Source organism: Scatophagus argus, chromosome 8 (genome assembly GCF_020382885.2).
Source record: "Scatophagus argus isolate fScaArg1 chromosome 8, fScaArg1.pri, whole genome shotgun sequence".
NCBI classification, from domain to species: domain Eukaryota; kingdom Metazoa; phylum Chordata; class Actinopteri; family Scatophagidae; genus Scatophagus; species Scatophagus argus.
Genome location: NC_058500.1, coordinates 5,545,032 through 5,570,725, shown reverse-complemented (window position 1 = coordinate 5,570,725; position 25,694 = coordinate 5,545,032). Strand labels below are relative to the sequence as shown.

The 25,694-nt window shown below is 42.5% G+C and overlaps 4 protein-coding genes across 6 annotated transcripts; 2 read left to right on the top strand and 2 right to left on the bottom strand.

The window, feature by feature from the left end:
* Positions 1–36: 36 nt before the first annotated feature.
* mfsd2al2 (major facilitator superfamily domain containing 2a-like 2) lies at positions 37–6,529 on the top strand. 2 transcript variants are annotated; one of them, XM_046395747.1, is made up of 14 exons: positions 153–710; positions 1,180–1,299; positions 1,389–1,513; positions 1,641–1,773; positions 2,517–2,595; positions 2,685–2,842; positions 3,619–3,709; positions 3,884–4,005; positions 4,192–4,275; positions 4,419–4,502; positions 4,599–4,711; positions 4,938–5,081; positions 5,163–5,339; positions 6,001–6,529. In XM_046395747.1, the coding sequence occupies exons 1-14, from the start codon at positions 609–611 to the stop codon at positions 6,377–6,379; spliced, it is 1,911 nt and encodes a 636-aa protein (XP_046251703.1). In that variant the 5' UTR covers positions 153–608; the 3' UTR covers positions 6,380–6,529. The 2 variants fall into 2 exon arrangements, with proteins under 2 accessions (XP_046251704.1, XP_046251703.1); XM_046395748.1 differs by lacking the exon at positions 5,163–5,339 and having other exon boundaries at positions 37–710.
* A 1,672-nt stretch (positions 6,530–8,201) lies between these two features.
* On the top strand, positions 8,202–10,287 carry fkbp1aa (FKBP prolyl isomerase 1Aa). Of its 2 annotated transcripts, XM_046395754.1 has the most exons (5): positions 8,202–8,424; positions 8,530–8,577; positions 9,129–9,241; positions 9,362–9,536; positions 9,854–10,287. In XM_046395754.1, the coding sequence occupies exons 1-4, from the start codon at positions 8,388–8,390 to the stop codon at positions 9,491–9,493; spliced, it is 330 nt and encodes a 109-aa protein (XP_046251710.1). In that variant the 5' UTR covers positions 8,202–8,387; the 3' UTR covers positions 9,494–9,536; positions 9,854–10,287. The 2 variants fall into 2 exon arrangements, with proteins under 2 accessions (XP_046251710.1, XP_046251709.1); XM_046395753.1 differs by lacking the exons at positions 8,202–8,424; positions 8,530–8,577 and adding an exon at positions 8,603–8,855.
* A 795-nt stretch (positions 10,288–11,082) lies between these two features.
* Positions 11,083–16,474, bottom strand: LOC124062788 (syntaphilin). The gene is made up of 5 exons (XM_046395749.1): positions 16,115–16,474; positions 14,535–14,651; positions 14,308–14,439; positions 13,734–13,883; positions 11,083–13,523 (listed from the first exon to the last, which is right to left on the bottom strand). Exons 2-5 carry the CDS (start codon positions 14,576–14,578, stop codon positions 12,266–12,268), a joined length of 1,584 nt encoding a protein of 527 aa, XP_046251705.1. The 5' UTR covers positions 14,579–14,651; positions 16,115–16,474; the 3' UTR covers positions 11,083–12,265.
* Positions 16,475–17,289: 815 nt separating this feature from the next.
* Positions 17,290–23,485, bottom strand: rad21l1 (RAD21 cohesin complex component like 1). Its single transcript, XM_046395756.1, has 14 exons — positions 23,328–23,485; positions 22,802–22,974; positions 22,588–22,717; positions 21,483–21,582; positions 21,196–21,299; positions 20,655–20,762; positions 20,177–20,278; positions 19,889–19,987; positions 19,425–19,654; positions 18,711–18,792; positions 18,481–18,626; positions 18,257–18,358; positions 17,934–18,008; positions 17,290–17,654 (listed from the first exon to the last, which is right to left on the bottom strand). The coding sequence occupies exons 2-14, from the start codon at positions 22,943–22,945 to the stop codon at positions 17,484–17,486; spliced, it is 1,593 nt and encodes a 530-aa protein (XP_046251712.1). The 5' UTR covers positions 22,946–22,974; positions 23,328–23,485; the 3' UTR covers positions 17,290–17,483.
* Between the last annotated feature and the right edge of the window lie 2,209 nt (positions 23,486–25,694).

The window sequence follows — 25,694 nt, the reverse complement described above, 5'->3', positions numbered from 1 at the left end:
AAGTCCTCGCGAGTGTGCGTAATGCGTGATGTTGCTTTGAAACTATTCTTTGTTTTGCCAGTCATGAAATTGCTGATCAGGCAGAGAAGAAAAATAGGATCAATGGGCTTCATGTGACGGAGGAAAGTTTCACTTCGCAGGTCACACCGACACATTTTGATCAGGACACGAGTCCTCTTTCCTTTTCCCACAACAACTGTGAAAGTTACAGCTTTTCAATCCAAATGTCCTCTTGTTGTTTAATTGTGCGCTTTGTGATTCAAGAGGTGCTGGAACTGAGGCCCAACAAAGTAAAAATGTATTCTGTTTTGACAAACATGAAATACATTCATGACTTTGAAAAGCTAAAAGATTTTAAAAACAGAGCTGGTGTTTGGAGGAATCCATCAGCTACGTCTTTGTATTGTCTTTAGATTTCATCACATTTGGCACATAAAACTGACCTGGAGCCTCAGCCAATGTGAGCAGGTGGGCTGGATAAGATGAACGAGTTGTTCAACCAGATCCTGTCGTGTGTTTGTGTGTGTCTGAGAGAGCCATTGTTGTGCCATACCTGCAGCGAGAGCTTTGTAACCAACCTGTGGTAGTTTTCCTCCTAACTTCAAAGGATGAGTTGTCTTCAGAATTTTACAAATCAAATACAGACATTAAAGGATCAGTTATTAAAAGAGACGGCGGACAGAAACTCACGCAGTGAAAGTCAGCAGACGGTAAGTTTTCCAATCCTCTTCACCTACTTTTGCATTCATATAATAGCGAAAGGAAAATGTAAATCTTTTCAGTGTATATTTTGTAATGGAGTCATTTCCTAAAATTGTTATTTCTTATTTTTAAATTCACCCTTCATGTAGAAATTCTATCACAGCACATCTGGGTTGTTTTGTTAGATTGTTAGAAAGTTCACTTTTGAGAGTGGCTGGCACAAAAAACCAAAAAACTGTGTCACTGGTGTCTAAAAGCAAAAATACTCCTCCCTCAAGACAGCAAAATGAAAAACAAAAACCTCCTTTTTTCAACGTAGTCATTTAGTGGATCAGCTGTCTGAGGCGACACAGCAGAGGACTCTCGTGTGTATTGCTTTCACTGTGATGGCTGTGTGTACATTCATTAGAAGTTACTGCAATGCGTCTCAAATAAGCGGATCAGCCGTGTCTGGGCTCTTGTCTCTGGTGTCCACAGGGGTCGGGGGGGATTCCTCTGGCCAGGAAGGCGTGTTACGCTGTGGGTGGGGTCCCGTATCAGATCACCACGGTAGCCATGAGTGTTTCCCTCCAGATTTTTCTCCTGGATGTCGTGCAGGTAAAAAACAAACGCAGATGTGCTTTTCTTATGATACCGTCCTGTGTGCTTATGTGAATTTCAAAATAAAACACCTTGGTGTCTCACAGTTGGAGGCCTCCTATGTTTCCGTGATTTTGTTTGTGAGTCGGGCCTGGGATGCTGTGACCGACCCTCTGGTTGGGTATTTGGTGGGCCGCAGTAACTGGACACCCATCGGCAAACTCACTCCATGGTTGGGTTTTTTTTTTGTTGGTTTTTTAGAGGCACATGTTTAACACACTTCATCTTAAATTAATGTATGACACATCCTCTGGCACTGTATTCAGCAGAGCCAACAATGTTCCTTTTTTATCTCTCAGGCTGGTTCTTTCCACTCCATTTGGCATCCTTTCCTATCTGCTGCTGTGGTTTGTGCCAGGAGGCTCCATGTCTCAGGCTGGCAGGATGCTGTGGTTCCTCACAGCATCCTGCCTTTTCGAAACCCTCATGAGCGTAAGTCAGTGCCAGTGATATATATTTAGTATATTTACTGTAGTACTATGCTAAGCTGTGCTTGAGGTACTTGTTAATGCAGACTTCTGTTTCAAAACTTTATTTACCTGACAGCGTTTTAGTTATGTCACAAGTTAAGATTTTACATTTAAGCATTTTGTAAAATAAAATCAGAGTCAAATGTATATTCAGAGTCAAATCTGAATATACATCTTGTATCACAACTTTGTTTTTTCTTCTTTCCTCTCCTGTTATCCTCATCTCAGGACCCCTCAGATTTATGTTGTGGCACTTTGGAGGGGCCCGATCCATAGGTTGAGGATCCACTGGATTAGTTAAAACGAATTCCATCTCACGCAGCTACAGCAGTAAAATGCTATAATAATAAAATAATGCTATTGGTAATAATATATCTGTCAAAAGGAACAACTACTTTGATACTTTAAGTGTATTTTGCTGATAATAAATATGTACTTTTAACTTAAGTACATGTGATTTTTACATTACTTGTTTGTTTTTGGGGTTTTTTTTTTTACTTTTGTAAAGATTTTGAGTATTTCTCCCACCCCTGCTGCTCCTAACTTCTTTGTCATCTTGCTCCTCAGTCTGCCTTTGCAGTTTTCTTGGACTTCTGAATTTCACGCTGTGCTTATGTGACTGTTGCTGCTGCCATTTTGGTCCAATGGCTGCTGAGCTTCACGCCACTCGTGTGCCTCATGCTTTCCCCTGTTATCTGTTACTAGTGCTACAACGTTCCTTACCTCTCCCTCAACATGTTCCTGGGGGGAGATCACAGAGACAGAGACTCTGCCACAGCCTACAGTAAGAGCACCAACTTGTGCAAGATTACAACATGTAGACCAGGATTTCCCTTACGCCCCTCGTACCTTTCTTCTGTTCCTCACCGGCAGGGATGAGTGCGGAGATGGTGGCGATGCTGTTAGCGTCTGTGATTCAGGGTCAAGTTGTAGCCGTGTACAACACAGAAAAGCAGGAGGTCTGTCAACATCAGGACCACGACATGCCTCAGAGCACATCTTCTCCCCAGATCGCATCGCTTCACGAAACGGTAGATGTGACACTTCAATAAAAGTGGTCATGCTAGCTGAGATTCATGTTTCTTCAGCAACCAGACAGCATTGCTTTTGGCCTCGGACGCACACAGTCCCAGGAATATCATGTTACCCTGTAATTTACTGTTCTGCACTTAGTATACGGGAATTGTGTGCTCATCTGTGAGTTTGTTCTCAGGATTTTGGTCCCACACCAGAATAGATTTGATGGAATTAGCAAACCTGAGTGTATTTGCTAAAAATTAGGGCCTGCAGTTCATTCAAATTGAAAACTAAACTTATAAAGGGGGATTATGTTGGTCCAAAGGAGTTGTTCTGCAGTTTAGGCAATATTAACTATCTTGCCAAGAACTGGCAGAAGATGACTTTCATCCTCTGAGCTGTACTTTGATTAGAAAGCCAGTTGCCTTACTAGCCTCACTCCGTTTGCAGGTAACAAAATCCACCTCCCAGCAGCCCTAAAGCTCACTAAATAACACATCTGGTTTGTGCTGGTAGGCTGATTTTGTTACCTACACACTCAATCAGATCAGACTCGCTTCTTCCTCCAGTTTTTCTGAATAATAATAAACCTTCTCCAGCCCCAGCTGAAATGATCATTAATAAACATTAAAGTGTATACTCTGAAGTGGAATAAATAGACTAACAGTTTACGTAAGCAAAGCAGAAAGGCCTGTTTGTGTGCCTTTGGACATGTGTTTGTTGGTAGCACATTTGTGTTTTTTTTTAATCTTTAAATGTTTAATGTGTGTATTTTCTCCCTCCCCCCCAGGAAAAGGCTTTCCTGACCTCGGCTCTGGTCATGGGCGCTTTGTTTTTCCTCTGCAGCCTGGTTATCTTCCTGGGGGTGACGGAGCAGCGGGGTGAGTCGTTCACAAGCGTCCAGTGCTCACTGTTCACATGCTATAAATAAAAAATGTGTTTGTTGTTTAGATGGGTTGGATGAGTCGAACTCATTTCACCTGAAAGTGAACAGATTTCACAGACGTTTCACCTCCACACCTTGTTGTTGTTGTTGTTGTGGTTTGTATTTTCAGCACCTCTCTGCTCTGATGACAAAGTACGACCGTCCTATGGGACCTCGCTGAAGATGCTGATATGCCACATTCCTTACCAACGACTCGTGCTTGGCTTTGTATTCAGCGTACTTGCATTTCAGGTACGGTTGGAGCTCAACTTGCTGGTGTTGTATTTCTTTACACATAAGTTAATAATCTTTGTAAAACTGCACTTGGGTTTCTATTTTCTAATTTATTTTTGTGCTTTTAAAGGTCATGTATGTATTTAATGGCTGACAAAGGATAATTTATTTTTATTTTTCTGTCCTGTGTCTGTTTTATCTTAGATGTCCTTGGGTAATTTTGCAATTTTTTGCACTCATGCAGCTGGGCTCGGAGCCCACTTCCAGCACCTCCTACTGACTCTACTGGTAAGATGCAATCTAACACTGTGCTCACCAAGATATTTATAAATGCAACATTTCAGCAGCCTTCTGAGGGTTTCACACAGTGCATGAATAAAATCCGAGACACGTTTTGAATTTCAAATGAAACTTCCTTAATATTTCCACAGGCTTCAGCCTCGGTAGCAGTTCCTCTGTGGCAAACGGTTCTCCTGAGAATAGGAAAAAAGGCCACAGTTTTCATCGGACTTTCAGTGAGAAACCATTTCATCCGTGTTCAATAATCTGAATGATAATTTCCCACACCTTCAGCCTTCTTCTTACCGGTGAAGTCTGTATGTTTCTCCCAGCTCTTCATCCCAGCAGTGATTACAGTTGCCTGTTTTCCCAGTAACCTGCCAGTCTTCATGATTATGTGCGTTCTGATGGGATTCAGTGTGGCGACCGTATTCCTGCTACCCTGGTGAGTCAGTTCCCAGCTAGGACACAAAGTTCTCAGTCCTTTCCAGAGCCCTTGTCAGATCCAATCAGCATCAGAAGTGCATGCGGCACACATGAATCATTTACATCACCTCTACCTCAGCCTGGCCAGTGATGAATATTATAGCGGTTTTGTTGACTGGTCAGTTCTCCTCATATAAACTGACATGAGGTTTTTGAAATGTTAGATTGTCTTGTGTGTGCCACAGGTCTATGCTGCCAGATGTGGTGGACGACTTTGCTGTGAAACATCCCTCCTGCAAAGACCTGGAGCCTATGTTTTTCTCCTGTTATGCCTTCTGCAGCAAGCTGGCAGGCGGCCTGTCTGCTGGGATCTCGACCATGACATTACAGTGAGTCAGTCTTCCGTCCACTCACTTTATGTGTTATATGTGTTCATTTCACAATTTTTTTCCCCCCCTCGCCATCTGCAGGTTTGTGGGCTACAGAGCGGGAGCGTGTAACCATGGTGCAGGAGTGGAGGTGGCTCTGATTGTGCTGTTCTCACCAGTTCCCATCGCACTTCTGATGATAGGGATGGTCTTTTTTCGTTCCTATTCAATCAACGAGAGGCGACCTTTACGGCTCCAGGAACAACTGACTGCAGCTCAGTAAATGGCTTTCTGTACAGCTCAGCTTATCAAACTATTCTCTTCCCCATACCCTTAAACCATGAACAGACTGAGAAGTCAAAAGAAACATCTGTACTCAAATATCTGCTGCATAATACAGTTTGTTAAGTAACACGTTGTTTTATTATGATTTGGCATTTATGAACACTTAATATTATACAGTAGGTCTCTAAGGACATAAAAATTTATAGTTCACCTCATGACAAAAGTATTGGGACACACCTCCTTATTATTCAATTTGGGTGTGGTATGGGGCTGTTTTTCGGGGTTGGGCTTGGCCCCTTACTTAATGCTTCAGCATACCAAGACATTTTTTGACAATGCTATGCTTCCAACTTTATGGCAATGGTTTGGGGAAGGCCCTTTGCTATTCCAGCATGGTTGGATTTGGTGTAGAAGAACTTGACTGGCTTGCATCTCAAAATCTTGAAATATGTAATATGTATTTACAATGTGATGTCATTAAGGTTGGTGTAATCGTGAGGTGTCTCTATACTTTTGTCTATGTTGTGTATATCAGGACCAAATACATCAGATTTCGATATGTCAGCTAAAACAAGTTTATACTAACATACACACGTTTAGATTGTATAACAGTCTTTAATACTAATTAACATTTTTCTCTTTATTCTTCAATTAGTCCAGAAGCTGCATCATCCTCGCCAGACCCGAGAGAAAACACAGAGGGGAATCAGCAGCAGCCCCGCGCTGGCGTGACATCAACATTACATCACAACACAAAGACCAACATGTCGCACAAGTCCAGTTCCACGCCAGGTGGTTATCACAGTTGTGATGAAGAATGCTCAGTCAAGTCATTTGTCCTTTCAGATGTACCAAGGAGCCCCTCTGGAGAACACAGCAGGACTGAACCAGTCGAGTCAAATGTAAATCTTAAGAGTAAGCAGATACTCAACCAACGCCAACAGGAAGTCAAACTGAGCGGGAATTTTACCGCAAATGAGTCTGAGCCTTTCTCTAGCAGGTCAGATGTGAGATCCAAAGTGTCTTGGGTATGATCAGATAACTTACAGTCTGACATGTTGGAGATATGCTGTTTTTTTATACTATTTTTGCTAAGAGTTCTCATGTCTGTATGCTAAATAGGAAGCCACAGCCAGTCAGCTTACTTTATTAAGTCATTGCTCAAATAAATAACTTTGTCAGTAGTCATTCATTGGTACGCTTTTGATCATCAAACCTGAAGCAACGCAGTTCAAAAATAAGAGCAGCTTGATGGATGTGTTGTTGAGACAACAGGCTGTGCTGAATAAATAGTGCAGACATGATAAAGGTGTTTACAAAGAACAAAAACATCGTGGAATGATTAATATGACTGATTAACAACAGCCTGCCAGTCGCTCAGTCATTCTCACCACTTTCATTGCATAACTTTTAGCCTCAGCAGGCAGCTGAGCTCTAAAAACCCACCATATACGACCTGCTCAGCTCGGGAGTTGGTGGAAACTGAAAACAGAGCAACAAGGAAATATCTGACTTACATTCAACAGATGAATAACAAGTTCACAGTGTCAATTGAAGGTGACGATATGTCAGCACTGTGTTCATAAAGTTTTTCTGCAGTCCCCCACGGACCAAAAAAATACATCTTTTATTTCAGGTGCTCTGCCTGTTTCTGACTTCAGTTAAGTCTTGCATTTTAAGTGGTCTGTTGCACGGTTTCAGTGTTTCACTTCATTACAAATCAAGATACATTAATCACAGTTTATAAGATTCATGGGTGAGACATTACTGTCAACATTTGAGACATGCTCACTTTCAGTTTTACATCCAGGTGAACTGGTGTTCCCACATCTCGGCAGTTAATCTGGTGAGTGTGACGTGTTGTTGTGTTGTGTAATGTCTAACCTGAACAAACAAATCATCTGTGCCCCTTGTGCTAGTAGATCCTTGCTGGTAGACATTTTGACAGGTAGAGCACGTTTAACTAATAATTACACTATTTAGACAAAAGTATCCAGACAGACCTCTTTATGGGGCTGTTTTTCAGAGGTTTGGCTCAGCTCCTTATTTCCTGGTCTGCCCACCTGTGGATAAAACTGCATTCTGTGCATCAAATACTTTCAAAGCAATACAGAGATAAGATCAGGCAGGAATTGTCGTCTCTACCTCTCTTGTCGCCTACAGCATTTCCAGGCTTTTCTACTCCCACTAGGAAATGCATTTGCAGCATCTGCAGTCTACACAGCTGGAAACTGTGGTGGTTCTCATGATGGCTCTTTTAAAGTAGGCTATTTATAAATCAAAGTATGTGGTGTCAGAACATTTTTTTCTCCATCATCTGCTGCTGAACATCGTCAGCATCATGGCACATCTGGTAAAAAGGACTGGTGTGTGTTTGTCCAGACTACATTTATGGTGGTTGCCTAATAAAGTTGTCTTTTACTTTTTAGAGAGGGAAATATTATCCTAGATTTTAATGTGGATTTTAAGTGTTGATTTTAAAAATTAAAAAAACAACATTTAAGAAACTATGTGTTGTCCCAGTCCAGGATTGGCTGGTTGTTCTGGTGCGTGGGCCCGGGCCCGCCAGGCCCACCCACAACGTCGCACCTGCTCTACGGGACTAAGATGATACTGCTCCATCGCTGGTTTTCTTTTCTTTTTCTTTCCCTCACCACAAAAGATAAGTAACCTGACTATGATGTTTGTAAGACCCTTCAGAAGTCCCTCAAGTCATTTTTACCAAGAAAACATTCACATTAACAATCAGATGCAATTAAAAAATATTATCAACTACTCTTGTTAGTTTGAAGTTTGTCTTAATGCCACAATGCCACACCCTTTATAAAACATTAGTTTGTCTGCTTTGACGTTTTGTTTCTAAAGAAGGACATTTATGCGTACTTTTATGATTACACTAATGCCTCGACACGATAGTCAATTGGTGAGTCAGTTTTTCCCACATCTATGCCCACCCGCTCGGCAACAGGCCGCCCCTGCGTCCCGCTTCCGCTCGCATTGTAGGGTGGTCGAGAGGAAGGTTAACGTTGCTGAAGAGCGAAAATGGGAGTAGAAATTCAGACCATAACTCCTGGAGATGGTGGGGATCATTGAGCTTGGTTAACAGCGTCATACTCGTATTTCATTCGCGGAGTTTATGGCTCATCACTACATGCGTTTTCTGTGTGTTTTTTTCCTATTTCAGGACAGACATTTCCGAAGAAGGGGCAGCGCGTCGTGGTGCACTATGTCGGTGAGTACGGAGGCTGGGCTGGTGCTGAGGCTACTGAATGGAGCTGAAAAGACTGTAGGCAAAAATACTTTGTATTTAATTCACGTCAAATACATGCACCCAGTGTGCCGTCCAAGGTGCGAAAGCCTGTCGCTTGCGAGAAATGGAGCACCAAGCAGAGATTGGGACCAAGCAGAAGCAATTTGTTTCGGCTAACAGCGGCTGTCTAGCATCGCAGCTAGCATTCAGTGCCCCGTTAAAGAAACTGGTAGCAGTGTGTTCGGTTGATGATAGCAAAGGTGATGTTAAAGCCGGCTATTTGATCGCTGATTTGTATCATATACTCGGCAATTTAAATGCACCCGTGTTATCATTATTGGAGACATCTAAGAAGTGCGAAGCAGTGGTGGAGCTAACGGTACTGTTGTTGCTGTCAGCCATCTAACATTCATGTAGGCTAACTCGCTCCGTGATGCTAACGTTAGCCAGCTGCTTGTCATAGAAATGTGGGACTCAGTCGCTAACCAGTTTCCCCTCTGGTTTTGTTTTTGTTTTGTTTTGTTTTAAATCAGGCACACTGGCAGACGGAAAGGTGTTTGACTCTTCGAGGTCCCGAGAGAAGCCTTTCAAATTCAGGATTGGACACCAGGAGGTTATTCGTGGTTGGGAAGAAGGAGTAGCCCAGGTGAGGATCTCGTTAGGAAATGCTAACGTTAAATAGCTTTACAGAGGATTTTACATAACCTTTATCACGTCGTAATTCATTTAAGAAGTTTTAGAAGTGCCGTTTCCATCTTCTCCACAGATGAGCGTTGGTCAGCGGGCAAAGCTGATTTGCTCACCAGACTTTGCGTATGGCAGCAAAGGGCACCCGGGGATCATCCCACCAAACGCCACTCTCACCTTCGACGTGGAGCTGATCAGTCTGGAAGCCTGAATCTCGCGCACTCGCTTTGATTAATTCCACTCAAATTTTCAGGGTGAGAAGTTTTGAGCAGTGTGTTTAAAAAATGTCTAACCTGTGTAATCATGTATCTTTAAAGCATCCCTGCGTGCCAGGTGATAAATGACCCTGGATTGTTCGTTTTTAACCATCTCAAAGCGTAAAGCCCTGCTTTTACATTTATTTTGTCCAGCTGCACGGTGACCATGCATTTGGCCTGTATATATTATACACCCACTGATGTTAAGAGATTAAATGGTGTGAGCATAACGAGATTTTGCCTTCGTATCCTGTAATCTCCTCTTGCCTCTCCTGCTTAATCACAGCACTAAGACTCTTTTCTTTTTGCTGCAGGTTGACTCCTATCTCGGGAACACGGAGGAAAAACACATGATTCCTGCTCTTGATCCCTGCATAGGACCTATGTCTATAGCTTCACTAGTTCACTCTCCTTTCCACTTAGATACAAATTGTGTGAAGTCACTTGCTTTAAACTTTATCTTTAATATTATACTTTAGATTCCATGCAGTAATAAGTCATAGGCCATCCCATCCCACGCATTTTGTCATATTCTGCTATTTTTATGTCCTATTTTGTTTTATGTATTTCTTTTTATTTGACTTAAAATTTACAAAATGTGTCTGCCATCAGGACCAGGTTTTACATAAGTGTGAATATTTAATCAGTCTCATTCCTGTGGCTCCGTGGCCTTTACACTAAATTTGCAATGATTGCGGGTAATGAATTGTCTTGAATAAAAATAAGAATAAATTGTCATTTGACACAATATTTGTATGAATTACCTTTTGTTATACTTGTTATTGGGTTAAATTTTTAAAAAAATGTATGGGATACATTGATAAGAATCAAGCACATTATTTCCATGAAGAGCCTGCAGGCCTCTGCGGGTGTGTGTAGGGTTTTCTTTGCCTGTACTGCAGCAGTGATTCACAACTGAACATCATTTGTGTTGTTGATTTCTCGGAAAACATTTGGGGATTTTGTTTTCCCCCAAAAGAAAGTCTTGTGGGAAAATATTAGGCGTAAAAAGGTTTCTAAACATGCATGCATGGTAAGTTGCCCAATGGTTGTAAGCACATATTGTGTGTAACAAGCTGTGGATGTTGGGGAAAAAAAGGTCTGTTCCTTACTCTGAACACATTAAAAGAGTAATTTTAACACAACCTGCTGTTGATGTACAGTTAATCACCATTTCATTTCTTTTGCATGTACATTACAGGCTGATAGAAAGCCTACTTTCATGTAGTCCAGGCTGTGCAATAAGAAGTGCATGGAGAAAGCTAACAGACGTGTTTAGCGATGAAGGGAATGTAGTTCCTCTGGAAGGCTACACAAGTCAAGAATAAGAATTTATAGGTTCAAACACTACAGTATGTGCCGCTCCAACCACAGATGAATTATACTTTTTATTTTTCATTTCACTTTAAATTGCATCAGCAATTACTCCTTTACCTTAGGCCGAATCACCAATTAAACAGCTTCACTGGAAACGTCCTTGAAAGCTAAAACTTCCTGCATAATAAAGCTGAAATCAGTAGTCTCACTCACACACACACTGTGCTCAGTTTCTTGTCATAAAGTTTTACTCTGTTTGCAGTCGTGTTACATGTTTGATTCCTGCAAAACTGGAAAATAAATCACTGTTTCAGAATCTCTTCATAAACTCATTAAACTGCGCATCCAAGTCATTCATTCATTCAGCTGTGTGGATCACAATCCAGTGTATGTTCTCCTACAAAAAATATGTTATGAACTGTGTTGGAGATACACAACCTGCACTGCATTTCAGGACTGGAGCAGTCAAAGTCAGGTGGATATTAATGCTCTGCTCACACACCAACCTTAGGGCTTTATTTTTAGATCCAGATTGCTCTAAAGGCTGACCTGCTGGGAAGCTATTAGCGCTTTCAGCGTCGTTTTTCTTTCAACATGATTTAACATATGGCATTATTTCCATTATGTGAAACTGCAAATTGTACCTGATTTTAGCAAGAAATAAATGTGAATAAATGCCTCAATGGGATGAAAGGAACAGAGTCAGTGCAGTTTTAACCTCCCATGTTTGGTTTAATGGCAAAAGATCAATGATCTGTCTGTTCTCCACCTGAGTACTAGATTTGATGCACATGCTCTACGTTTCAAAAGGTAAAAGTTCAAACAGCTTTAAACCATATTCAGTATTTTCATGGGTGGAAATGACTGAAGTATAAAATGCGTTCCACTCATTGTGCTCATAACTGTAATGCATTCTTCTGATTTTGAGGGACATTGTTGATGCCAAAGAAATTGATTCCCTATTAATAGTTAAAAAAACAACAACATCATGACAGGGGAGCATTCAACTTCAGCCATTTTTATCTTGTACAAACTGAAAATATTTGCCCAGAAGATGGCTCATCTAAATCCAGGTTTGGGCTTTTGAATTCAAGCAAGGACAGTTCAACCAAACTGTGGACTACATGCAAATGCCAATAAAAAGAAAACCAATTAAACTGCAGGCAGAAGCAGTAAGTATATTGGATTCATGAACGCATTTAATAATGTGCAACTAATCCTTTGTTTCCTAAGGCAAGGCATGACCACAAAATCACATGGGCATCATGTAAAATCTAAAAAGTCTTTTTAAGAGAAGATATCCAACACGCTGCAATGACCAAAATGTAATGAAGCGAAGGTGGCATTGCTGTGGCTGTGCCTGCAGAGGTTGGGAGTTGTAATCTTAATGTCAAAGGGAGCAGAAAGTCTCAGATCGGTGTTGTTCCGTTCATGCTGGCAGGTCGGCGTCCCCTGCCTGCACCTCGCCGTCGAAGCGAGTGGAGGGCCACAGCGCAGCAACCTCTGAGCAGGGACCCGATATGATACACCGGCATGACTTCCTGTGGTGCTCCTCGACACAGCCACGCCATGGTTGGGACCACTGGCATCGCCAAAGCCAGCAGATCTACCAGGAAGTAGCGGCTCCAGTGGCACACCTGTGGTGAATACCCATCGTCATTTGTACCTTCAGTTTCATCCATATCGTCCTCTTCTATCTGCAGTACCGTAGCTTCCTGCCTCACTGGAAGTGGAGCTGTACTGTGGGGCTGGCTGGTGTGGGGCTCCGCTGGCGTCTTTGCTGCCTCCTCTGGTTTGTCAGGTGGAAGTGCGTCTAAACTGTGGGAATGCTGAAGAGGGGACAAAGGAGGTAAGGATGATGGAAGCATATGTGGTTCTGAGGGGGTGATGTCGGCTGTGGCAAAAGAAATGACACTCAGCTGCTCTTCGGCACAGCTTTCCTCACACAGCCAGGTCATGGTTGGGCTGCAGGCCTGGGAGCGCACCTCTGGCTTCTTCTCCGCTGCAGGAGTGGGAGTGGGGACAGGATCAGAAGCAGGGACAGCAGCAGTTGTCAGCGTTACTGGGACCTCCTCCTGAGGTAAGTGCAGGAACAAGTGATGATGGGGGAGGTAGGCGTGGCCGCTGCACTTGCAGGTGCTACTGAGAGTGTGGCAGGAGTGTGAGATTGGCAACACTGCCCCACCGCTGCACAGCCTTTCATAGGTGGAAGAGCGTGGCACAGCTGGGGGGCCTCGAAAGTGGCCCTGCGGAGGCAGCTGCTCCGACAGGAGGGCCGCCTCCAGGAGCAGGTGGGTTTGTCCTGCTGGGCGAGATGCTCTGCTCGACTCGGGAGCAGTAGAGCCGCGCTCTAGCTGGAGCGCCTCGCTGCTCAGTCGGGTGTAGGTGGTGCCTCGGCTCAAAGTGCTGGCCGGGGAGCAGCCACAGGAGCGAGACCTCCCCGCTGGCCGAGCTCCCTTCAACCCTGAGTATGGTTTGTGGTCATGGGGTTCTTGTTCACGGACACTCAGGTTGGACTTCACTGACTCAACCATCTCCTGAAGGTGCTGGATCTCCTTGCGGGCCTCTTTCAGGGCTAACTGGGCCTCCACGCGGTGACATTCCTCCTCTATCCAGTCTTCCTGCATCCTGTACAGCTGAGTCCTTAACTCATCTATTTCACAGTCTCTGATAAAATATAAAAAAATAAGTGAATAGCAGATTTGCTATTTTTATTTTTACAGAAACTAAACATGGTAGTGGGATGAACAGAACGCTTAAAAAGATAAAATGTTGAAACTTTAGGTACTTGAAACAAGAAACATTACTTACTGGTTGGTGCCGTGGCTGGCAATAACGACCCACTAAACGTTAGAGCTGAACGTGAAAGCGTCTCACCTGTGCTGTAATCTTTCCACATTGTCCCTCAGTCTGGCTCGCAGATGTCGTATGCACACCTCCTTCTGCTGCAGAGGTGTAAGGTACTGCTCCGGGGTGGGAGGCCTGATCCCATGGTTGTCGCTGCAGGCTGTGTGCTTTGCCTGACGCCTGAATGAACACACAGATATGAAAATGTCATTAACACAAAGGGCTCCACTTAATCACATGCGACAAAGAAAATAAACCTGCTAGTGAATGGTGCAAAATCCCGTGTCTGTAGATGTCTTTACATAACAAACTGCTGGCCCTGGAGGCTGTGGGCAAAGCTACAGTATAAAAAGGAGCTTTCACTTAATCAAAAAGGTATTGGGTTCACCTGTCCAGTCTGATTCAGTCCAATCAAACAGCCCTGCAATATGTCACGTTCAACTTATTTTGAATTCTGTAGTTTATGTCATCATACTGAAATAGAAGTAAATAGAGAAATTGCATGTGGATGGGAAAAGCTGAGGGTCGCTGGAGTCTCAGCTGATAAACACCCTGGAGGAGAGCCATACCAGCCAGCCATAGCCTTGTATTATAAATATCATACCTGGGCGTACTGGGATATGTCCGTGCTGTGGGGCTGCTCTCTGCTGCCCTGACCCGACCCGGGTAGGTGTGGGTACTGGATGTATCACTGTGGGAATATCGCCCGCTGCCGCCACTAGTGCCCACCGATCGCCTGGAAGGAAGAAGTCGACATTATACTCATTTGCAATACAACGTGAAGCCACAATAATAAATCTGTCGTGAGTGTGAGAAGGACAGAAGCAGTACCTGCGCTGACCTGAGGAGGGTTTTCGACTCGGAGTGAGAGACATTGATGTGCAAGGGACCTCCGGCCTCTCCACTTGATGTCTCTAGAGAGGGGCGCTAGGAGCCCTCACAGCTGGACTGCATTACATAAACACATCAGACGCCAAAGCTGCACATCAGAAAATCATAATCTAAATCTAAATCACGAATATCCCAAAACAGCTGAATCCCAGCCAATCCCAGTGCAAGGACAAAATGGTTTATTTCCACTTTCTGGCATCCTGGTCTTTATGTACTATGTCTAACCCTGAGCCTAATTTAAAAAAATAGTCTACGCCAGCAGCAAATAAAGCCTCCTTTCTGTGCTGACACAAAGGGGACACAGTGAGTTCACAGTCAGTGCAGCTGCCTCTCTGAGCTGTCTCCTCACTGTCTGCAGGGCTGCACATAAACACCATAAACCTGCACATTAACTGGTGTCAAAGGGAAGAGACAAAGAAAGTCTGACATTTGGTGGCCAGAAGGCAGCACAGTCCTCTCACGGTCGTTTCCTGCCTACAGTGAATTACAAATTTTCCATTACAGCTGATGGGGCAAAGGCAGATTCATGTATGATTTAGGCTCACTGTGTTTGAGTGAAGGGACGCTACACACCGTACCCAGAAATACTGAAGTCACAAGTCCAAAGCATCTCCATCTTTAATCATTTGCATATTTTTTCAGATTTTATTTATCCACTTAATTGTGTGATCATATTGTTGGTGGGCTGTTTCCCAACAGCAAGGAATAAAACGGTGGAAAATGACTCCTTGAGTGCTTTACTGCTGGGTGTCAAAACTCAATACAGGATCGAAAAGTGAAAAGAGCTGAAAGTTGGTATCAAATACAGCTTATTTACCTATTGTTTCATCAGATTTTCTATCCCATTTCTCTAACTTGAAACAATATTTTATCCAGGTAGATGTTTCTATTTTATCATACTCTTGATGCATTAAGCAGTCTGAACGAAGTTTGGTGTCCTATAGGCACTGATATCACGAGGCAACACCAGAGGGAAGGAAAGGAAGGAAGGAAGGAAAGAAGGACTCTCTTTCCTTTACATTTTGTTGGCATAAAACCTGAACAAATTGAAATATAAATGCAGGAATCAGCCTGTGAAATATCAGTTTATAATGTAGAATGTACTAATTTGCTTAAATCCTCAGATTTACAGGAAAAACAGCACGAAGGACACGATCTCAGTAAGCTCAATAGTAGTAAAAAAGTAAAAGCATTTTTTTCCCCTCAGAATCAGGCGGGTTTTGTCATCTCGCAAACAGTTAAACAAAGCAAAAAATACCCCCAAAAAACAAAACAAACAAACAAACCAAACACGTTAAAACAGAACGAAATATGAGGACAAATGCTGTCATATTCCTTCAAAAGTCCCTGTCTACATGCAGCTCTGATCCGGGCCTAAAAATAAATACCTTCTGTTGGGTGAATCTTTGTGGCTACAGACACAACAGACGTCTGCTCTCCTGATAACGAAAAGCCAACCCCGCAACATAATAATTTTGTCCTACATTTACATTCTAGGACAAGGAGACAGGAAATCTCACCTCCCTCCGCTCTTCTGTCTGCGCAACAAGTGGCAAATACGTTACTGGCGAGAAATACGCAATCATCTTACGTAAGTGTGAGTACCAGTTGTGCTCAGTGTGGAGGCGAGCGTCACCCGGTAGGTGGATGAAACTGTACTTAAAGCAGATTTCAGACGCGGAAAGGAGACCGTCAGCTGTGATGTTTTCAGGACAAAAGCCTCGCAAAGGTGCGGGGATGTTCTTAAGGCACTTTCAGAAGGAAACACACCCCGGTCCTTTCTGGTGGGAAACAGCTGACTAACAGATCCAGTCCCAGCTGTGTCCTACATACGGTTACTTAACAGGAATATTATACCGGATAGCTGCAGAAACACCCAACACATTAACGGTGACACATACAACTCTACCATCTCAGCAGGTGGGAGCTGTGCATCGTGGAAAAGTCTCGGTTCCCGCCAGACTCGGTGGTCGTTGAACAGTCCCCGGTGGCAAAAGGAAGAAAAGGTGCTGCTGATGCCGACGAGAGTCCATCCTGCAGCCATGAAGCCCGGAGATGAAATGAGGCGACTGCTGCGTCGGTGCTTCTTAAAGTGACAGGACGCTGGTAATAACGCTTCATCTGGCAGGACTTCACTGCTCATCAGCGTTTATTGAGCACGTTCAACGGGCCGGGATCATATTAATAATACAGTCTGACAAGGCGAGTCGTAGCTCAGAAACCATCACTGGGTCCAGCACCGGGTGGAGACAGGATGATGAGGAGGTGATGGATGGATGTGCTGAGCGTCACTCAGTGACTAATGCACGCCGCAGGGAAAGCAAAGTTTGTTCCTTTCAAACAGAAGCACATTTAAGCCACACCCACTTTTGCATTTATTTTCTAAAAGAAGTCACACAAGCCACGAACAGATATTTTCACATTTTCAACTTTTTTCGAAATGAACGAGTGAGAAGCGGGATTTGTTTCTAAGGACAGAACAGCTCAGTTTTCTGAATTTAAACTGCAGGGCTGAACCCATGAATTTCATGTCCCATACCAAACATCAGTAACATCAAAGCTGATCTTTCTGTCAAATAAATCCCAAATATTTACGTCACCCATTAAAACAGAAAACGATGCTAAACAGATGTCAATACCTGCACTTTAAAGCAACCCTGTCTACCATTTGCCAGATGAAACACAACACCGCACAACATGTGTTACAAAGACTGCGTGGTTCTTCAAATCTTGTGTTCATAAACAGAAGAGGAACTTGGTGCAAAACATCGACCATCAAGAACATTTTTAGTCCCGAAAGATCGCAAGAATAACTGCTGCATATCAGCAGCTGTTGATATTAAATGACAATAAAAAAAATAAATAAGTTTAAAGGATCTTGCAGATCACCTAGAACTTGGGTCCAGGTGTGGCAAAGATGTCTTCATAAGGTGCGTTCTGGTGCAGGTGAAGGGCGTTTTGTTTTTTCAGTACCAGGAGACAGAAGAAAGTGGTCGCAGCCTGCAAGCGAGTGCCTCCTTCACAGAGTGCCTCCAGGCTGAATGTGGTGTCATTGTTCCTCTGAAAACACACACACACACACAGAGGGAATTTAATTTCAAAGCATCATCCCTAATCCTGCCCCCAGCCTGCTCACCTTTAAATCCCCGTCTGCTGTGACCACAGATTTTTATCTGTCAGTCAATGTTGAATAGAGCAGGGATCCTACCTCCCTCAGAAACAACAGTCTTATGTCACAAACATGCAGGCGTTACAAATACATAATTTAAATATCACTAAGATGGGGTGGTTGGTGTTATTGTGATTCTAATTGCTGAACATTTATTTTTAGCTCCTTACTTTTAGAGAGCTCAGAAGCTTCTGTGCAAGCCTGGTGATCCTCTGGTCCTCAATGGTCTGGCTGTCCAGCACAGACTGCAAGTCAGAAATGGATTTCAGTCGGTGATGCCGGGCACATCTCCAAGGCAGCGTGGGAAATTAACACCCGCCATCTGGCAAACGCTGACAGATTGTAGCTTGTCTACTATACCAGCCATGTTTTTGCAGATAACCATCAATTATTAGTTCACTTTCATTCCAAAGATAAGACAAATGAAATGCGGAGCCCCACAGAGTATAATTCCATGCTGTTTCCTTTTCTGTCTGTGTGTGTTCACAAGCACCTTAGTGTGGACGGAAGTCGACTGAGTCTCGAAAGATGGATGGACAAACATGGAGTCTTCTGATGGAAGTTCTGGATGAGCGAACTCCGACCTGTTTTCATCCTGACGGCCAGACAGCACAGATTAAAAAGCATAAAGATGAAAAAGAGGACAGAGTGCCGTGAATGAGAATGAAATCTTTTAAACTTGCATACCTTTTCTTTTCCTGACATGCTAATGCTTACTTGTGTGAACTCTGAGGAATTGTCAAGTGCACTGCTGCTCATACGATCGAGGGCCGTCAGCTCGGCGTTGTGTGTTTTTTCAGGATCTACTGATGAATCGTCGACGCTGACGTTGTCTGTGGTGAAGGTGCTCATGTCTGTGCGAACTATACGCGACACAAGGCAGATGTCACATAAAAAGAGAGGCAGAACTCTCAGTTCTCTCACTCCTCGAATGCATAACTTCCTACCTTCTTGTTCATCCTGGCGCATCAACTCAACCTCCTCGCGCACACCATCACATTTCACCCTGAATATAATCTTGGAAAAGAGCTGCAAAGGCAAAGTGGGATTTAACGGTAGCAGCAGTAATGTAACTTTAAAAGGGACAGTTCACCCCAAAATCAAAAATGCATTTTTTTTCGTTTTACCCGTAGCACAAATATTGTCTAGACTGTTTTGACACAAGTTGCAGTTTTGCCAACAAAGCTTTGGAGGTACTGACTGTAGAGAAACCTGCCTTCTCTAATGTAACAGAAATTGAACTATTTCCTTTCTGTTTCTCTGCTGAGAAGGAAGCATGCACCTACTCATGGAAGAGAGGCTGGCTAAATAAGCTGAGCTGGCTAACGCCGCAGCTCAGCCAAAGACGCGGCCATTAATGTTTACATCCCATCCTGTCACAAAAACGAGTTTCTACGAGAAGCAACTCACAACAGCGTCTGTGGATTATGTTAAGGTCACGATTTCTAAAGACATTGGTGTTGAGTTTTCCCAAATGTGTTTTTTTTTGTGCTCTGAACACCACAAGCAAAGTGCCATTTAGATGAATAAACAGGATTGGATTTAACAGGTAAAATATGGTTTTGATTTTGGGTTGAACAATCCTTTCATTATTCAATATGGATAGATTTATTGTTTTTATGAGTAAGACCAACACTGCTGGAAGCTCTTCATCTTTTTACCTCCTGTAACTGAGGATTTACTACAGTTGAACACGGCTGTGCCAAGAGTTTGTCTGCACCTCCAATCTCTTTAAGCTGCATGAGCTGCCGGGTTGGTGGGGTCATCTCCATGGAGACGACCAGATCTGAAAAGTCCGAAAGCTGCTGGCTGATGGATTCATTGCTCAGCTCTTTAGTATGGTCCACAACCAACCTGCGTTTCCTGTTCCCCCTCTTATTCTCCGAGTTTGCTGGAGAAAAAAAAAGTAGAAGTGCAGAAGGTCTTCCTTTGCTGTATCAAGAGCCCACAGTTTGTGTGAAAAGACAATCGTTGCACAGCAGTATTCATTATTACAACAGTGGTGGTTTTCACGGGTGCCGTGAGGTGCTGCTCTTGTGGCAGCACCTCAATAAATGCTTACATAAGATACACTACACATGTGAGATGAAGGAACACAGTGTGAGAGTTGTTTAGCTGAGCATACGAGTGGTGGCCACAGGTTCAAGGACAAAGGCCCTCTTCTCATTAGCAACCAGGGTGGTCTCACTGAGCGTGGGGGTTTCCACCTCCATCCTGTCAGCAACTGGAAAACAAATGGAGTCTGAAAACGAACGCACTCTCTTGATGAACAAAACATAACAGTATCCACTGGCGCTGCTGGATCATCAAACAAAACCATAACTCACACAAGCAACCTCAATTAAAAAAAAATACAAAATGCATGTACAGCACTAATAATGTACTCGAAATATTTATCATTATTGATTATCACCTTGTTGATAATTGAGCGCAGTGGTCTCTGGATTTTCATTTTGAGGCTCTTCTGGGATGGTGTCAGTGGACTCAGCCTGATCACTGATGTTCATTAGAAAGTCTGCAGGGAAAGAATCACCACTGACAAAATAAGGGCAACGATCTACAGCAGTAGTTGTAGTATTTGAATGTAATCTACAGCAGAAGTGCAAAGAGAATCTTTTAATTATTTGGTTATCATTCATTGGTTATTAAAAACTATTGATCACTAAGGTTAAATCTTACGATGCACTCGTGCAATCTCAGCCAACTTGTGAAGTCAAATATTTCACATTTGATCAGTTATTATGACCAGTAAATTGCAATTAACATGCCAACAAAGAGCAAACACCACTGAGAGGGGGGGGCAAGTCAAAAACACAAAGATTATTTTTCCAAGTGCATGATGTTTCTTTAGGCTAAAAGATAGCAAAAACTGACCAATTTCCAATCATTACCGAGTAGGTCGAACCCTTTATCCTCATCCCCAAACGTGTCTCTGTGGTGAGTCAGGCTGTGGAAGCTCATATCCAGCAGTCCAATCTGATGGCTCTGGGACTCATCACCTGCCCACCCGAGCACACGAAAGGAGGGGAAACAGAACAGAAAATCACGCTTTAAAGGAGAAGACTGATTATGTTGTATTTTTTCCTAAGATGATAATAAAGAAACATTACAGATGGCCAACTATGTGGTTACTTCATGTGTTTTTAATAGTTTTTGGAGCTCTGTGGCACAGAGGAATACATTGTATGAGGCTTTGCTACTTAGAAAACACTTGCAGGTAGAATCAATTCAATGCAGGTTTTGGTCATTTCATGGAATTTGATGACAATAAGATATAGAAAAACAGAGAATATCACTAGATTATGCTAGTCTAATTATAGTAGTAATATTGGAATAAATTAATGCTGAATATATCTGCAATAACAAGGCAAATGATCATAACTAACAAAAAAATCAGAAAATACAATAACATGAGAGCTAACTAGTTCTTACCAAAATCTACCAAGTTCAGAAAGTCATTTCCAAAATCCTCTTTGAGGGTAATTTCCTCTGATCGACTCTGATGTAGTGAAAAGTGGTCCACAACATCTATGTTGCTGGTGTGAACACAGAGGAGACACACACAGAATACTTATTCTTCAGGCTTCAATAAACAACAGGTGGTCCAAATGTAAACCAAAGGGTTAGCACTACTTCCAGAATTTAAAACGACAATAAAATAAAACTTCTAACATTAAAACACTGTCATGTTAAGTATCTATGAGTATCTTGCTCTGTACCTTGGGTCTGGTAACTGGGCATCAAAGGCAGTGAAATCTTCAATCAAGGTAATTGCTTTTAGTGTGGCCTCAAGTCCCTCCACCGGCATATCTGTTTCACCTGCAAATAATGCAAACATCTACAGCATTTAGAACTAGAAGAGGTACAAACGGCAACATCGAATGACTTAACTGAAGAGGTTGTTTGAAACAGTTAAAATATAAAGAGAGACAAATTACAGGCGGTCAGCCTTTATTTTCACAGGCACTGTAATAAAAGGTCAGGTAGACATTTGAACTTAAAGATGACGTCTCCAGGTCATACAAGTGAGTATTTGTCAGGTGAGATAATACAGCACTACATGAAGTCATAGACATTAATCATTTAGTCTCCTTAACGGGTTGTGTGTTAAAAGATTTTTAAGGTTGGAAGGTTTAGTCTTGTGATATTGTACATTAGACAAATCATAAATGCATGTGATATTCTTGCAGCGAGGACCTTGTGAAATAAGCTGGTTAACTGACCAAGTCAGTGTCACCCTGTTTGTCTGTCCTCACTCAAGTAATTATTTAAGAGTATTCGCACTCCAATACAATCCTGATATAAAACCCAAATTTATGAAAGTTGTAATGTTCATTGTTTCAGAGAGATGTTGATTCAGTGTTATAAATGCTGTAAATGTCTGTAAAAACATTAAGACCTATCATAACCTTCAACACTGTTCGATTAGCCTGCATTAGTTTTAGTTAAGAAACTGGCAACCAGGTCTAAACATTAGAGGACAATGTATTCAGCACGACAGTAAATCCATTTCAACCTACAGATACATGCAACTTGTGGAGGAAGCCAAGATTATGCAATCAGTACAGACTTTGGCCTAATTTATTCAGGATAAGCTGCTGCCTTAACAAAACAAAAACAGCAACACTGCTTAAAAATACCCATTAAACATTTAATGATGTTTTATTTTTCCCTTCAATTAACGTATGGCCATAGTTGTTATTCCCTACCTTTGCTCAGAAACAATTAGGCTACATAACACTTCAGCTAACACCTGACAAATCCTTTAGTGTTTTTATTTGTCACCACTATATCAATAATTACTACAATTACAGTATGTGTTACCTGGTCTGAATGCATCTTTCATCTTAACCAGGGCTTCGTTGCAGTCTGCAAGGAGATACTTTGCTTTTCTGGAGTAGATCCTGACCACACCAATGAGCAGATGACCACATGTCCGCAAGCCAATGTTCCTCTACAAAGATCGCACATACATTTGAGACAGTTTTCATACTTTTGATGTAAGTTATATGGGGTATATACACGTATATGATCTGACCTTTGGAGAAGTTATGTGTCTGATGGTTGTTTCCAAATTGCATTCAAATACATGAGCCTTTGTGAGTTTCCTTTCCCAGTGCGCTGCTAACCAAATTTTGGCTAGAGGCCCCCGCTTGGACGTGAGGAGTTGAGTGTAGAACATCGTGTTGGAAAACCGAAGCTAACTGCCACCTGTGACAAAAAAAAAAACAGAAATTGTTGTTTAAATATTTTCCAAATGTCTGCTAAATGCGTCAATGTGAATTTCTAATAGTTAACATGCGAGGGACAGAATCAACAGTTAGCTGTTTAGTCAGTGTGTTGTCACTTTAGCAAACTTTGAGGGTCAAAGCCGGCTAGCGAGCGGCGTTTGCTTGGAAGGGCTTCACGGCGTTGCGACGGCTAGTTTTTCAGAGGTTGCCAGCTAAACATCACAGCGCAGTATCTTTTAATACAGTTCACAACTGAGGTAGTAGCATAAAATTGGTAATTTAGTGATTTATACACACGTACCGAGCTAACCATACATCGGCAGAACGACTCACCTCAACTTTGAAAGTGCCGCGGTTTGACACTCGGCGCGTGCACATCATCGCGTGCTATAACCTAGCAGCGACTTCCGCAAAGAGCGTAGAGCGTACGTAAAACACGTATGGAGCCAAATCTTTACAGTTTCAACTTGGGGCCCGGATCTGGCGTGGGGGGCGTGGCATCATCTTAGAGGCTCGTGCCATCATGAGTGAGATTCCCAAGTGTTATACTGATGGGTAATTTTTGTAACAGAGAGGTATACCTTAAGGGGAATTGGCTAAAGCTGGAAGTTAAGCGTAGGATTAGCAGAGTGTACGTTAGCCGGCAGATGCAGCAACTGGCCAGTGTCACACATTGTTGTCCGGCAGATGAATGCATGAAGGGCCAAAATGTCCGGTGGAAAACATGTCAAATAAATAGGTTATTGTGTGACGAATAAAATATGTTCACACCTGAAATGATAACCAGGACCTTACTGTCTCATGTTAAAGATTGACAGGAACAAAAATCATTGGAATAGGTGAATTATTAATCGAGAAAGGGTACTGGGTAATCGCAACCAGACTCCATTAACAAAAAGAGTAATTTTACTGAGCAGAACACAGGATTAGCCAGAGTATGCTTACATTCTCATAATATTTATAATATTAAATGTATGCCTTGAATGTGTGTGCATAATAACAAAATGCATGAATGTGTGAGTGAAAATGATGTATATGTATATGATGTAAACCTTAAAGTGAGAGGAGAGTGTATGTGTGTGAGAGGGCCAGAATGAAATATGGCTCATATGGCCCTGCATAAGTGTTGGTTTTGGTTTGGTTCATCAACACTGATGAGACTTAAGTGTGCCCACATAATGCTGCATGTGTTATCATATCAAAACATATAGCATAATGAATATAGGAAAATTGTTTCAAGAATATAAACCTTAACATGTTAAGACTTACTCTCTGAAAGTCTCATATCCTATCACTTTTATACATTTTGTCATCTGTGGTTTTCATTTGTATCTGCTGGACTAAAGCTAAAATGGAACGACTATCACTTCAAGGTTAGTTTCTGCTCATTGTATGGCAAGTACCAAAATGTGTCTGAGGCCCATCATTTTTCTCTTGTCACTTTATCTAACATCTGAAGGGAGTGACAGCGGGCCCCCAGGGGCAGGGGCGGGAACCAGGCCGGGACCCCGTCGCTGCCCAGAGTGTAGTCGATGAGGTTGGAGGGTCCACATGAGAGGGTCCCCCTGCGTTGTTGTTGTTATTGTTATTGTAACTTGTCTGAAAGTTGTTCCTCATGTTGTTCCATTTTTGTGCACTAGAGGGCGTCAGCACACAGTCACTGATTCAGGTGAGTGCATTGGAAACAGCAAGGCCACCTCATCACACCGACACACCCAGGACAGTAGACGGAAACATCCTGTGCACTGTTGTCACAACTGGAGTATGAATCTCAGTGTCACCTCTTATTACACTGTCATCCCGGATGAAACATGACACTGTGAACACTTCTGATACTCCTACCATCTGATACTCTGTGAGATTATTTGACCTTGACTTCATTGTTTGTCTTTTTTGTGTCATTCAACATTTCAGGGCTGCAATTAGTAGTTTTATTCATTGCTTATCATCATTTGCTGATTATTACCTTGATTAATCTGTCATCTTTTGTTTACATCCCATATAAAAGAAGACTTTGGTCTTCTGCTGTTTTCTAACTTGCATTGTTGGGTTTTCCTCAATAATTTAAGGTTGTGCAATGGCTGAAATAGAGTGGTACATAGTTTGGAACTGTTAAGAGGAAAACCAGACGAGGATGAAGATGAGCAGTAAGTTGTTTTTAAGTCCTTCACTGCGACTGCTCGTTCATTGTCTTTGAAGTGACTCCTAATTGAAGCTTTTGGTTGCAGCTTTTGGATGCTTTACATCTGTGATGGAAATACTACGTTTTGGGAAATATTTATAATCGCGTTAACCGTTAAGTTTCCATCTGTCCCCAGAAAAGAAGCTTACGCTGTCCAAAATCGAGCATCACGCACATTACAGTCACAGTAATCAAAAACTAGGCAAGGTAAATCATTGTTTCAGATTTAGTTTATGGCTTTTGAAAAATATCCAGCTGCTGTGTGTGTGTGTGTGTGTGTGTGTGTGCGTGTATGTGTGTTGCATTAATCTGCCAGTTTCTCCAAAGGTAATGCGGCATATCAGTTCTTCTGGCTACAGACAGTGCTTGCTCATATTGGTTGTGAGTGAAAAGCTTATCCTCCAGACTTTGTTCTTTTATACACTGCTGGAAAATAAATAACTTTGCATTGATCTTTAAGCATATTTGCCCGGGCTCACTGCTGGCATGGCAGTTTTCATTTTATTCCAGTCCAGTTC

Coding starts and splice junctions, on each gene's coding strand:
- rad21l1 (XM_046395756.1), bottom strand. CDS start 22,945: ATGTTCTACACTCAACTCCTCACGTCCAAGCGGGGGCCTCTAGCCAAA. Junction 22,718..22,801: donor GACACATAACTTCTCCAAAG/GTCAGATCATAT, acceptor CGATCTTTGTAG/AGGAACATTGGCTTGCGGAC. Junction 21,300..21,482: donor GCCCAGTTACCAGACCCAAG/GTACAGAGCAAG, acceptor TGTTCACACCAG/CAACATAGATGTTGTGGACC.
- mfsd2al2 (XM_046395747.1), top strand. CDS start 609: ATGAGTTGTCTTCAGAATTTTACAAATCAAATACAGACATTAAAGGAT. Junction 4,006..4,191: donor TCAGCGTACTTGCATTTCAG/GTACGGTTGGAG, acceptor GTTTTATCTTAG/ATGTCCTTGGGTAATTTTGC. Junction 5,340..6,000: donor GAACAACTGACTGCAGCTCA/GTAAATGGCTTT, acceptor TTCTTCAATTAG/TCCAGAAGCTGCATCATCCT.
- LOC124062788 (XM_046395749.1), bottom strand. CDS start 14,578: ATGTCTCTCACTCCGAGTCGAAAACCCTCCTCAGGTCAGCGCAG. Junction 13,884..14,307: donor ACATATCCCAGTACGCCCAG/GTATGATATTTA, acceptor GTGTTCATTCAG/GCGTCAGGCAAAGCACACAG. Junction 13,524..13,733: donor GTGGAAAGATTACAGCACAG/GTGAGACGCTTT, acceptor ATATTTTATCAG/AGACTGTGAAATAGATGAGT.
- fkbp1aa (XM_046395753.1), top strand. CDS start 8,720: ATGGAGCACCAAGCAGAGATTGGGACCAAGCAGAAGCAATTTGTTTCG. Junction 8,856..9,128: donor TTCGGTTGATGATAGCAAAG/GTGATGTTAAAG, acceptor GTTTTAAATCAG/GCACACTGGCAGACGGAAAG. Junction 9,242..9,361: donor GGGAAGAAGGAGTAGCCCAG/GTGAGGATCTCG, acceptor TCTTCTCCACAG/ATGAGCGTTGGTCAGCGGGC.